The sequence below is a fragment of the Trachypithecus francoisi genome, unplaced genomic scaffold, assembly GCF_009764315.1.
Source record: "Trachypithecus francoisi isolate TF-2019V2 unplaced genomic scaffold, Tfra_2.0 Contig01579, whole genome shotgun sequence".
NCBI classification, from domain to species: domain Eukaryota; kingdom Metazoa; phylum Chordata; class Mammalia; order Primates; family Cercopithecidae; genus Trachypithecus; species Trachypithecus francoisi.
Window position 1 is genome coordinate 8,781,930 of NW_022681442.1, and position 13,513 is coordinate 8,795,442.

At 50.6% G+C, this 13,513-nt stretch overlaps 1 protein-coding gene across 1 annotated transcript in view; it reads right to left on the bottom strand.

The window, feature by feature from the left end:
* The window catches only part of DMBT1 (deleted in malignant brain tumors 1), a 70,374-nt gene that overhangs the window by 17,044 nt on the left and 39,817 nt on the right, over positions 1 to 13,513 (bottom strand). Inside the window, 7 exon segments of the mRNA XM_033180335.1 lie at positions 3,806 to 4,129; positions 7,942 to 7,980; positions 8,884 to 8,913; positions 9,880 to 10,203; positions 10,906 to 10,938; positions 11,837 to 11,866; positions 12,842 to 13,165. Coding sequence (XP_033036226.1) covers positions 3,806 to 4,129; positions 7,942 to 7,980; positions 8,884 to 8,913; positions 9,880 to 10,203; positions 10,906 to 10,938; positions 11,837 to 11,866; positions 12,842 to 13,165 — 1,104 coding nt within the window.

Here is a 13,513-nt window from a genome sequence, read left to right on the forward strand (position 1 = left end):
CTTAGAAATGCTCCCCAAGAGTTGTCCAGGAGAGTGGAACAGTAGACATAAACATTAAGGGTTAGTCTCAAAAAAGGTGTTTGAAGAATTCATTCTTACAGCTGAAAGTGGACTGAACCCTTGTTTGCTATAGGAACCTATGTAAGGAAGAAGCTAGTGCCTACCCATAAAAGTCAAAGACACCGATAACATTTGCTGATGTTCTTGCCCTGTTGAGGTATCAGAGAAACTGGCCATCTAGAAGAGAAGCTCAGGCTGGGAGGAGGCTAGTGCAAAGAGAAGCCTTGTCATGGAGAAAACCATGCACTAAAATAGAGGCCCATCTGAACAGATGACAGTGGCTTCACTATGCTGATAGCTGTGGGAGAGCCAGTCATTGTGGAGGCAGCTCCACAGGTAGGACTCATTCCCTGAGCAGTGCACGTCATCCAGGACAACGGGTCCTGAGCCCTGACCAAACTGGGCATTTCCAGGGGCTGACATGGCCCAGCCACAGCCCAGCTGCCTGCAGACCACATTGGCATCATTGGTGTCCCAGCTGTCATCACACATGGTGCCCCAGGAGCCTTGGTATAGGACTTCCACTCCTGACCCCTGTCACCTCCATTCACCAGCCTCAGGCCCACACCAGAATTGGATTCTAGAAGAGACAGGAAAATTCACTCTCTCCTGTATCTCCTAAAGGGAGAGGATCTGAGGTCAGAGTGAAGTTCTGAATTCTTCCAGAAGGCCAAGGTTTCTGGGTCTCCAGTCAATGTTCTCCAGCAGCATAGACACTGACAGAAGCCTCTTCTTCAACATGTTATCCTTAAGGGCTATCTTCCAGAACCTTTGGGCATGGACTGAGCTGTGCATGTTCTCCAATGGAGTTATCCCAGTGCCCAGAAATTCAAGTGCTGAGCCAGGCCTTCAGATTCAGAGGTTAAAGTGCAGGAGCCATCAGCCTGGATCTGCAGGGACCACTGGGCTCAAGCGCCCCTGCAGCAGGATGCAACCAAGACCAGCTCCCACTTGCCTGGCAAGGTGCAGCCCTAGGACCTGGCTCTTGGGAGATTCCAGGTCTCCACCTCTGGCTGACTCACTCTGCTCACAGGGACCACCCCATCAAGCCTGAGGCTTGTTCCTGAGTCACTTTCAAACCCACAGCTTGCCTTCAATCTGAAACAAAACCTGGACCCACTGAATACCATGAGCTACAGGGACAGTGGGCAGAAGTGACTATGATAACACTTAGTTGTGCATACCTAGAGGTGCCTATGCCTGAGAGTGGAGGAAAAATGGCAGAGTTAGGCCTCCATGAAGGAATGTCACATGCTAGACACAACACTGGGCCAGGCATCCTGATCCCTCTGTGTAACTGAACCCTGTCCTGTAAGCCTGGGAGCTGGGCTAAGATACTGACATTAGTCTAGTTCTTCTGGTCTTCAGCTTAGTATCTATAAAAAAGCCACTCTTCTCCCAAGGATATATACAAAGGGCCCACCAACACATGAAAAGATGCTCAGCATCATTAGTCATCAGGGAAATGCAAATCAAAACACCATGAAATACCACCTTACACCCACTGGGATGGCCACGATGAAAAAGACATCATAACAAGTGTTGGTGAGGATATGGAGGAATCAGAATTCTCAGGCATTGCTAGGGGGAAAGCAAATTGATGCAGCAGCTATGGCAACTGTTCGGTATTTCCACAATAAATTAAACATAATTACCCTATTACCCAGCAATCCCACTCCTAGGTATATATCTCCCAAAACTGGAAACACAAGAGCAAACAAAAAATCATACACTAATGTTCATAGCAGCCTTATTCACAACAGCCAAAAGATGGAAGCAACCCAAATGTCCATAAGCTGATAAATGGATAGACAAAAATGGCATGGCCATACAATGGAATATTAGTTGGCAATTAAAAGTAATGAAGTTCTGACACATGCTAAAACATGAATGAACCTTGGAAACATTATGTTAAGTGAATGAAGCCAGAAAGAAAAGGCTATGATTCCATTCACAGAAAATGATCAGGGTTCTTAGTAAAATCTGTATACAGAGACAGAAAGCAGATTAGTGGTTGTCAGGAGCTGAGGGAAAGGGGAATGGATTATGAATGGTTAAGGGGTAAGAGCTTTCAGTTGGGGATAATGAAAAAGTCCTGGAACTAGATAGAGACGATGGTAATGAACATGGACAACAGCCAGGGAGAGGGAAGGTTCCATCTCGGGATAGAGGGGTAACATCAGCCAGCAAAGAGCAGAGAGTATCAAAGGAAAGGAAGGGTCCAACTAAGGGACTGCTGTCTCTGTCTCAAACATCCTGCCTGTTTTTTATTCTAACAGAAACAGTCATTCCTATTTTAAAAAGTAGCATCCTACAAGGTTCAAGTACAGCCTAGTGCCCCCATCCTTCCCATTGCCCCAAGGGAACACAAAGATGGGTATAGAACTCTGGCTGAGCCATCAGAGCTAATAGAGATGGTTTGGAAGAAAGCACCTGTTGACAAGCAGGTCAATCAGAGTCCTCCCAGGCCTTGTCAGCCAGAGGTACTGGGACAGACTGACTCCTTCTCCTAAAGGGATATGGACTTGGGGCTGCCCTCTGCTGTCTTTCAGCCATATGCAAAAAGCAAGTTGATAGTGAAGCCCACACAGATAAAAGAGTAGATGTAAGCAAAGCATAGGGAAAAAAAGACGTGGAACTTCCGGAACCAGCTGTACCTGAAGCTCCAGATCCACCACTAAACATTCTGGATACCTGAGCCAATGAATTCCTTTCTAGCTTAAGAGAGTTTGAGTTGAGTTCCTGCCATGTGCAAACAAAAGCATCCCTAATAATAAATCCTCTTTAAAGATCAATTGACAACTGGTAAATAAGGGAATCTTCCACATCGAATGAGGTAGGGAGTGGCCAGAGGCTTCAAGCAAGACCCAGGAGTTTCACCCAGACCTGCTGAATGCCAGTGCTTTGGCTGGACTCAAAGATGCTCCTTAGAAGGGGTCCAAGCAGATTCTGCCCACCATTTCCAGCTCCAAGGCGATTAACTCTGTGTCTGGATGTGATGTTCAAGTTGAACCAAAACCAACCCTTACCCTTGCAGGTTTTAGCAATTCACCAAGTCAGCAAGTCTCAGGATACCACTCCAGCAAAAATCTCCTGTGTAATCTTCCATCCCAAACCACAGGTAATAACAAGGGTTTGCCTGGCAGATCTCATGGGGGCTGCCCTCCCAACACCAGGCTTGCTAGACAGACAATGCACTTCAGTTCTTTGGAAGGAGCTGAAACTGACCAAGAACCAGGTCACACAGGCACAGCTACCTATTTGCACTCCTAGCCCATATGCCTCCAATCAAAATGCTCCTTACTGGGGCCTTAAGTGAGAATTCCCTACCCCAACATATGTCCTTTCCTTACCATGAGCCTCTCACAAGGAGAGGATCCCTCCTCTGCCCCGCTGTCTGTCCAGTGGCTACCATACCCTCACTCAGTGTTACTCAGCAGGGGAGAAATGGAACCCTGGGGAGCCAGCAGTTTTCTCTTCTGCCTCTTCCTTGCACTGCCTCAGGAAGGGGATAAACTCTGGATTGTTGTTTGAGTTTGGCCCCTCTCCTAAGTGACCATAGGAACACCAGGCAGTGAATTCATACGGATTCTTAACAGAGAGCTAACAAGTCTTCAGAAACATAGGAAACATAGAAGAAGCTTCGAGTGAGGAGATTAGAATGTAATTAGGACTTTCCTCTGGAGCAAACTCCACCCCAGGAGAGGGACCCCACTCTTGGGTCTGAAAGGTCTCGAAGGCCCACCTGAGCAGATGACACCAGCGTCTTCACTATGGCCACAGTTGTGGGAAAGCCAGCCTCTGTGGGGACAGTTCCACAGGTAGGACTCGTGTCCTGAGCAGCGCACGTCATCCAGGACAATGGGTCCTGAGCCCTGGCCAAACCGGGCATTTCCTGGGGCCGACGTGGCCCAGCCACAGCCCAGCTGCCTGCAGACCACATTGGCATCATTGGTGTCCCAGAAGTCATCACACACGGTGCCCCAGGAGCCTCGGTATAGGACCTCCACTCGGCCCTGACACCTGTCACCTCCATTCACCAGCCTCAGGGCCAAACTGGATTCAGATCCTACAGGGGAACACAAGAACCCTTCATCCATACTGATTATGAGTTCAAGGATTTAAGGAATGTTCTACACTCAGGGCACTTCCTCGTGGCCAAAGTCACGTGGGCAGGTAATCACCTTTGAATATGAATACAAACAGAGGTTCAGCTTCATCAGAGTGGAAGAAGCAGTGAGCTCCTACTCTGCCCAAGTCTATGGAAGCTCAAATAATTGGGAAAGCACCTGTGACTCCACTGGAGGTGACAGGAATGGATGCCTCACTCCTCATTCTGAGCTCCATTCTCACACAGGATGAAGCTGCACAGCTCCAGACAGGAGGCCGACACCTGCCTCATGTTCAGGAGTTTGGTGGCACCCACAGGGTCCCCTCTGGCTTCTAACAAAGTGCCAGGAATGGCAGGACTTGGCCAGACAGTGGCAGGGACAGGTACTTTCCCCACTCTTCTCAGGTCTGCAGCCTGTGGCCTGAGGGCCAGGAACAAGGTCCCAGTAGGATTAGGAGCCCTCCAGGGCTAGTCCTGAGCACCTGGATGAGGATCTTTCCTGACTACATAAGACAGAATCCAGGGGAGACAGGTCACTAGTACCCTCCAACCTCCAACATCAGACCCGGGACTAGGTTCCCAGGGAGTCCACCTTTCTCCCCAGGCAACTTGCAGAAAAATAAAAAACAGAGGCACCCACTTGAGATTCATTCTACCATTTTTAAAAGAAACATTTGTCCAGAGGTAGAGAGTGAGCCTCTGGGAGGAGTGAGAGGATCATTTACCTATTGGCGATGTCAGTAAGTTCGTGGTCAGCAAAGCATCTGTAAATTGCAACAAAAAAAAGGGACAAAATTAGACTTGAAGGTGAAAAGCTACAAGAGGAAAAAGTCTCTGGACCAGGCAAGCATCATGAAAACTATTCAATTTCTGGTTCCTGCCACTTGCTCCAAGTGCTGCCCAAGTCTTCAGCTCAGTGAGCTCAGTCAGGAACAAAAGTCTTGCTGAAAACCAGTCTGATCCTTTCTACCTCTGAAGTGTGAGATGTCCTCTTCTCGGCTACAAAGGGTTAGCCTGCCCCATCCAGTGACACATGGACTGATGGGCACATCTGACACCATTGCTGAGACTCTGACACTTGGAGCTAAAATGTTAGGAAACCAAGGAGCCGTCCAAAGGGGTATCAAGTTTCTTGGGAAGTGGAGGCATCAGAAATATTTATTATCCTTCTCCCTGCCCAAGCATGGCCTCTGTCTTTTCTGGATGCAGATGTAGCCCTGCAAAATCTGCAGAGTTTGAAGGAGTGAGGGATGGAGGGATCAGGCTTGCACTGACACTGCTTGCCCATGGCAGAAGTCATGTTTAAGGCTCGAACTGACATTGTCTTCCCAGGTGACTTTGGCAATCACTCTCAATTCTCAGAAAGGTTATATCAGCTCTGAATATGAAGGAGCCAAAACTCATTAAACATGAGGCCACTTCCTGAACCTGTAAGGGTTGTCCATTGTACAGTATGAAACTGCTTCATAAAAGCTGAGATAAATTGAACAGAAAACAGAAGCCTCCAGAACCCTATGTCTGTTGAAGCACTGTGCTGGGGTCTCAGTTACAGAGTGGTGGGGGTGAAAATAATATGCCCCACACTATCTGCACAGAGAAGCAGGAGAGCTCTGTGGAGTGGGGAAGAGGTAACTGGGCAGAAAGAGAAGGGACATCCTGCGGAAGGATGCTGGGGACTCACCTGGCCTGGGCGTTGACTGGGACTCAGCAGCTGTGAGAAAGAGAAGGTCAGATCAGATGCACTATACACAAAATGGCAAAACTGGAACAAAGGTAGAAGGAACTGGGCAAGCCTGACACTCAGTCCATCCCAGTCCCTGTCACAGAGGGAGAGGCATTGCCGGGCACATCCCCACAGAGATGCACCATATAAGGGGTCTGGGCAGATCCCAGCCACTATTGTCAGCTCCGAGGTGAGTGACTGTGTCTGCCCAGGGTGACCAGATTGACCCAAAGCTAACCCTCTCCCTTGCATGTTTTGGCAGTTCCTGAGTCAGCAAGGCTGAGGAGGCCACTCCAGCCCAAATGCCTTGTGTGATCTTCCAGACCCGACCACAGGCAATAACAAGCCATGCCTGACTGGCTTCATGGGGGCTGCCCTCCGCACACCAGACCTGGGACACAGGCAGTGCCCTGCAGCGTTCTGAGAGGACCTGAGGTCAAGGACTCCAACCCCATGTGACCCAGGCCTGACACAAACAGACACGCATTTGCACCCCTAACCCTTCAGCCGCTATTTCCAGACATCCTCACTGGGTCTCAGCTGAGAACCCATTTCCAGACAAGCATCTTTAGTTCAGAGTTCCTCGCAGTGACAGGATCCCTCCCTGGCCCTGCTGTCTGTGCTGTGTCCACGATACCCTCGCCCAGTGCTACTCAGCAGGGGAGAAATGGAGCCCTGGTGAGCCAGCACATTTGTCTTCTGCCTCTTCCTTGCACTACCTCAGGAAGGGGATAAAGTCTGAGTGGTTGTCTCAGTTTGGAGCCCTGGCCTAAGTGACCAGGAACTGTAGCAAAATTCATATAGATTCTTAGCAAAGAGCTAACAAGACTACAGAAATATAGAAAACACAGAAGAATCTTTGAGTGAGATTAGAATGTAATTAGGACTTTCTTCCGGAACAAACTCTACCCCAAGAGAGGGAGCCCACTCTTGGGTCTGAAAGGTCTCGAAGGCCCACCTGAGCAGATGACACCAGCGTCTTCATAATGGCCACAGTTGTGGGAGAGCCAGCCTCTATGGGGACAGTTCCACAGGTAGGACTCATGTCCTGAGCAGCCCACGTCATCCAGGACAATGGGTCCTGAGCCCTGGCCAAACCGGGCATTTCCTGGGGCCGACGTGGCCCAGCCACAGCCCAGCTGCCTGCAGACCACATTGGCATCATTGTGTCCCAGAAGTCATCACACACGGTGCCCCAGGAGCCTCGGTATAGGACCTCCACTCGGCCCTGACACCTGTCACTCCATTCACCAGCCTCAGGGCCAAACTGGATTCAGATCCTACAGGGGAACACAAGAACCCTTCATTCATACTGATTATGAGCTCAAGGATTTAAGGAATGTTCTACACTCAGGCACTTCCTCGTGGCCAAAGTCACGTGGGCAGGTAGTCACCTTTGAATATGAACAAACAGAGGTTCAGCTTCATCAGAGTGGAAGAAGCAGTGAGCTCCTACTCTGCCCAAGTCTATGGAAACTCAAATAATTGGGAAAGCACCTGTGACTCCACTGGAGGTGACAGGAATGGATGCCTCACTCCTCATTCTGAGCTCCATTCTCACACAGGATGAAGCTGCACAGCTCCAGACAGGAGGCCGAGACCTGCCTCATGTTCAGGAGTTTGCTGGCACCCACAGGGTCCCCTCTGGCTTCTAACAAAGTGCCAGGAATGGCAGGACTTTGGCCAGACAATGGCGGGGACAGGCACTTTCCCCACTCTTCTCAGGTCTGCAGCCTGTGGCCTGAGGGCCAGGAACAAGGTCCCAGTAGGATTAGGGAGCCCTCCAGGGCTAGTCCTGAGCACCTGGATGAGGATCTTTCCTGACTACATAAGACAGAATCCCGGGGGAGACGGGTCACTAGTACCCTCCAACCTCCAACATCAGACCCGGGACTAGGTTCCCAGGGAGTCCACCTTTCTCCCCAGGCAACTTGCAGAAAAATGAAAAACAGAGGCACCCACTTGAGCCTCATTCTATCATTTTCAAAAGAAACATTTGTCCAGAGGCAGAGAGTGAGCCTCTGGGAGGAGTGAGAGGATCATTTACCTATTAGCGATGTCAGTAAGTTGGTGGTCAGCCAAGTATCTGTAAATTGCAACAAAGAGAAAGGACAAAATTAGACTTGAAGGTGAAAAGCTACAAAAAAAGGTCTCTGGACCTGGCAAGCATCATGAAAACTATTCGATTTCTGGTTCCTGCCACTTGCTCCAAGTGCTGCCCAGGTCTTCAGCTCAGTGAGCTCAGCCAGGAACAAAAAGACCAGTCTGATCCCTCCTACCTCTGAAGGGTGAGATGTCCTCTTCTCGGCTACAAAGGGTTAGCCGGCCCCATCCAGTGACACATGGATGGGGCCGGCACATCTGACACCATTGCTGAGACTCTGACACTTGGAGCTAAAATGTTAGGAAACCAAGGAGCCGTCCAAAGGGGTATCAAGTTTCTTGGGAAGTGGAGGCATCAGATATATTTATTATCCTTCTCCCTGCCCAAGCATGGCCTCTGTCTTTTCTGGATGCAGATGTAGCCCTGCAAAATCTGCAGAGTTTGAAGGAGTGAGGGATGGAGGGATCAGGCTTGCACTGACACTGCTTGCCCATGGCAGAAGTCATGTTTAAGGCTCGAACTGACATTGTCTTCCCAGGTGACTTTGGCAATCACTCTCAATTCTCAGAAAGGTTATATCAGCTCTGAATATGAAGGAGCCAAAACTCATTAAACATGAGGCCACTTCCTGAACCTGTAAGGGTTGTCCATTGTACAGTATGAAACTGCTTCATAAAAGCTGAGATAAATGGAACAGAAAACAGAAGCCTCCGGAACCCTATGTCTGTTGAAGCACTGTGCTGGGTCTCAGTTACAGAGTGGTGGGGGTGAAAATAATATGCCCCACACTATCTGCACAGAGAAGCAGGAGAGCTCTGTGGAGTGGGGAAGAGGTAACTGGGCAGAAAGAGAAGGACATCCTGCGGAAGGATGCTGGGGACTCACCTGGCCTGGGCGTTGACTGGGACTCAGCAGCTGTGAGAAAGAGAAGGTCAGATCAGATGCACTATACACAAAATGGCAAAACTGGAACAAAGGTAGAAGGAACTGGGCAAGCCTGACACTCAGTCCATCCCAGTCCCTGTCACAGAGGGAGAGGCATTGCCGGGCACATCCCCACAGAGATGCACCATATAAGGGGTCTGGGCAGATCCCAGCCACTATTGTCAGCTCCGAGGTGAGTGACTGTGTCTGCCCAGGGTGACCAGATTGACCCAAAGCTAACCCTCTCCCTTGCATGTTTTGGCAGTTCCTGAGTCAGCAAGGCTGAGGAGGCCACTCCAGCCCAAATGCCTTGTGTGATCTTCCAGACCCGACCACAGGCAATAACAAGCCATGCCTGACTGGCTTCATGGGGGCTGCCCTCCGCACACCAGACCTGGGACACAGGCAGTGCCCTGCAGCGTTCTGAGAGGACCTGAGGTCAAGGACTCCAACCCCATGTGACCCAGGCCTGACACAAACAGACACGCATTTGCACCCCTAACCCTTCAGCCGCTATTTCCAGACATCCTCACTGGGTCTCAGCTGAGAACCCATCTCTAGACAAGCATTTTTAGTTCAGAGTTCCTCGCAGTGAGAGGATCTCTGCCCCTGCTGTCTGTGCTGTGTCCACGATACCCTCACCCAGTGCTACTCAGCAGGGGAGAAATGGAGCCCTGGGGAGCCAGCACGTTTCTCTTCTGCCTCTTCCTTATACTACCTCAGGAAGGGGATAAAGTCTGGGTGGTTGTCTCAGTTTGGAGCACTGGCCTAAGTGACCACAGCTACACCAGGTACTGTAGTAAAATTCATACAGATTCTTAGCAGAGAGCTAACAAGACTACAGAAATATAGGAAACATAGAAGAATCTTTGAGTGAGGAGATCAGAATGTAATTAGGATTTTCTTCCCGAGCAAACTTGAACTTAAGAGAGGGAGCCCAAGTGCTTGAAGGCTCACCTGAGCAAATGACACCAGCGTCTTCATGATGGCCACAGTTGTGGGAGAGCCAGCCTCTATGGGGACAGTTCCACAGGTAGGACTCATGCCCTGAGCAGCTCACGTCATCCAGGACAATGGGTCCTGAGCCCTGGCCAAACCGGGCATTTCCTGGGGCTGATGTGGCCCAGCCACAGCCCAGCTGCCTGCAGACCACATTGGCATCATTGGTGTCCCAGCTGTCATCACACACGGTGCCCCAGGAGCCTCGGTATAGGACCTCCACTCGGCCCTGACACCTGTCACCTCCATTCACCAGCCTCAGGGCCAAACTGGATTCAGATCCTACAGGGGAACACAAGAACCCTTCATCCATCCCTCAAGAACCCTTCATCCATCCCTATCAAGGATTGTATATTACTGCTACCGGAGGTTCAGCTTTATCACAGTGGAAGGAGAGGTGATGTACTATGTTGCCCGGGTTTATGGAGGCTCGGATTTTGGGGAAACATCTGTGACCCCAGTGGAGGTGACAGGAATGGAAGCCCCACTCCCTACTCTGGGCACACACAGGATGGAACTCCACAGCTCCAGAGGGCAGGCCCATGTTGGCCCCATGTTCAAGAGTTTGGTGGCACCCATGCAGTCCTCTCTGGTTTCTGCAAATTGCCAGGGATAGCGGGGCCATGGCCAGAGAGCTGCACGGATAGAAATTTTCACCCACCCTTGCAGGTCTGCAGTGCATGGTCAGAAGGCCAGGAATGAGGTCCCTACAGAATTAGGGAGCCCTCCAGTGCTTGTCCTGAGCACCTGGATGAGGATCATTCCCGAACACTTGGAACAGGGTCCCGTGAGAGACAGATCACCAGCAGCCTCCACCCTCCAACATCAGACCCAGGACTGGCTCACCAGAGACTCCACCTTCCTCCCACACAACCCACAGGGACATGAAGAGAGGGGCCCACCTTGAGCCGCATCCTATCAGTTTGAAACACAAAATACGTCCAGAGATAGTGAGCCCTGGGGAGGGGTGAGAGGATTATTTACCTGCTGTTGATGCACGTGAGATGGGCCAAGTGTCTGTAAATTGCAACAAAGAAAAAAGACAGAATTAGACTTGAAGGCAAAAGGCCCAAAACAAAAGGTTCTCTGGGAAGGGGAATCAAATTGGAAACAATTCCACTTCCTGTTCCTGCCACTTGCTTCCCATGTGTCTGCCCTGGTTTCCTCTGCTGTGAACTCATCCAGGGACAAAGGTCCTGCTGGAGACCAGACTAAGCCCTCCATTTCTCTAATCCTGGGGTATCTTTCTATGTGTTAGGGGATACTCCCCACCACGCCATCCCACATCTGCTGATGCATGGACTGACTAAGATATCAGACGCCATTGCTGAGGCTTGGACACTGGAAGCTAAAATGTTAGGGGCACCAGGGGCTTCCCAGGGGACAATCAGAAATCAGGTTTCTGGCTAAGCAGAGACACCACAAACCTTTATTATCCCTTTCCCTGCCCAAGCACAAACTCTGGCTATTCTGGATACAAATGTGGCCCATCATAATCTTGGAATTTTTCCAGCAGCGATGGATGGGGGTATTGAGCCTGCCCTGACAATGCGTTGAACAGTTCAGAAGGTGACACCCTCAATTTTCAGAAACTATATGTGAGTCCTGAATATAAAAGGACCAAAGCTGATTAAACAAGGGCCAGTTCCTGAACCTGTAAGGGTTGTCCACTGGGCCGGTTTGAAACTGTTTCATGAAAGCTGAGAGGGGTTGAAAAGAAGACAGAAGCCTCCTGAATCCTATGTGTGTTTAAAAAGCGTTGTGCTGGGGTCTCAGTTACATAGCCGGTGTTGGGGGTGGAAATAATATGCTCCACAGTATCCACACAGAGAAACAGGAGAGGTCTGTGGAGTGGGGAAGAGGTGATTGGGCAGAAAGAGAAGGGGCGTTTTGAGGAAGGACACTGGAAACTTACCTGGGCCAGGTGTCGACTGGGACTGGGAAACTGTGAGAAAGAGAAGAGAAGGTCAGATCAGGCATGTTACACAGAAGTCTGCAAAACTGGAAGGAGGAGGGAAAGAAATGGGCAAGTGTGACACTCAGTCCATCCTAGTTCCTATCACACAGGCAGGAACATTGCCATGCCCATTCCCACAGAGATGCACCGTGTAAGGAGTCGAGGCAGATCCTGTCCACTATTGCCCGCTCTGAGGTGACTAACTTTGTGTCTGCCCAGGGTAACCAGGTTGACCCCAAACCAACCCTCTCCCTTGCATGTCTTAGGCGTTTCTGAGTCAACAAGGCTGAGGAAGCCACTCCAGCCAAAATCCCTTGTGTGATCTTCCAGCCTGGACCAGAGGCAATAACAAGGCCATGCCTGACCGGCCTCATGTGGGCTGCCCTCCCCACACCAGACCTGGAACACAGGCAATGCTCAGCAGCGTTCTGAGAGGAGCTGAGGTCAAGAACTCCAACCCCACACAACCCAGGCCTGACATGAAGAGACACACATTTACATTCCTAACCCTTGAGCCTCTATTTGCAGACGTCCTCACTGGGTCTCAGCTGAGAACCCACTTCCAGAGAAGCATTTTTAGTTCAGAGTTCCTCGCAGCGAGAGGATTCCTCCCCTGCCTTGCTGTCTGTCCTGCGTCCATGATACCCTCACCCAGTGCTACTCAGCAGGGCAGAAATGGAACCCTGGGGAGCCAGCACTTTTCTCTTCTGCCTCTTCCTTGCACTACCTCAAGAAAGGGAGAAAGTCTGGGTTGTTCGAGTTTGGTCCCCTGTCCTAAGTGACCATAGGAACACCAGGCCCTGTAGCGAAATTCATACAGATTCTTAGCAGAGAGCTAACAAGACTGCATAAATACGGGAAACATAGAAGAAGCTTTGAGTGAGGAGATCAGAATGTAATTAGGATTTTCTTCCTAAGCAAACTCCAGCCTAGGAGAGGGAACCCAAGGTCTTGGAGGCCCACCTGAGCAGATGACACCAGCATCTTCATGATGGCCACAGTTGTGGGAGAGCCAGCCATTGTGGGGGCAGCTCCACAGGTAGGACTCCTGTCCTGAGCAGCGCACGTCATCCAGGACAATGGGTCCTGAGCCCTGGCCAAACCGGGCATTTCCTGGGGCTGATGTGGCCCAGCCACAGCCCAGCTGCCTGCAGACCACATTGGCATCACTGGTGTCCCAGCTGTCATCACACACGGTGCCCCAGGAGCCTCGGTATAGGACCTCCACTCGGCCCTGACACCTGTCACTTCCATTCACCAGCCTCACGGCCAAACTGGATTCAGATCCTACAGGGGAACACAAGAACCCTTTATCCATCCCTACCATGAGGTCAAGGATCTAAGGCACGTTCCACACTCAGGGCACTTCCTAATGGCCAAGGTCACCTGGACAAGCAGTCACAATTGAATATGACTGCAACCAGAGGTTCAGCTTCATCACAGTGGAAGGAGAGGTGATACCCTATTCTGCCTGGGTTTGTGGAGTCTCAGGTTTTGGGGAAGCACCTGTGACCCCAGTGGAGGTGACAGGAATGGACGCCCCACTCTATACTCTGAGCACACACAGGATGGAGCTCCACAACTCCAGAGGCCAGGCCCATGCTGTCCCCATGTTGAAGACTTTGGTGGTACCCA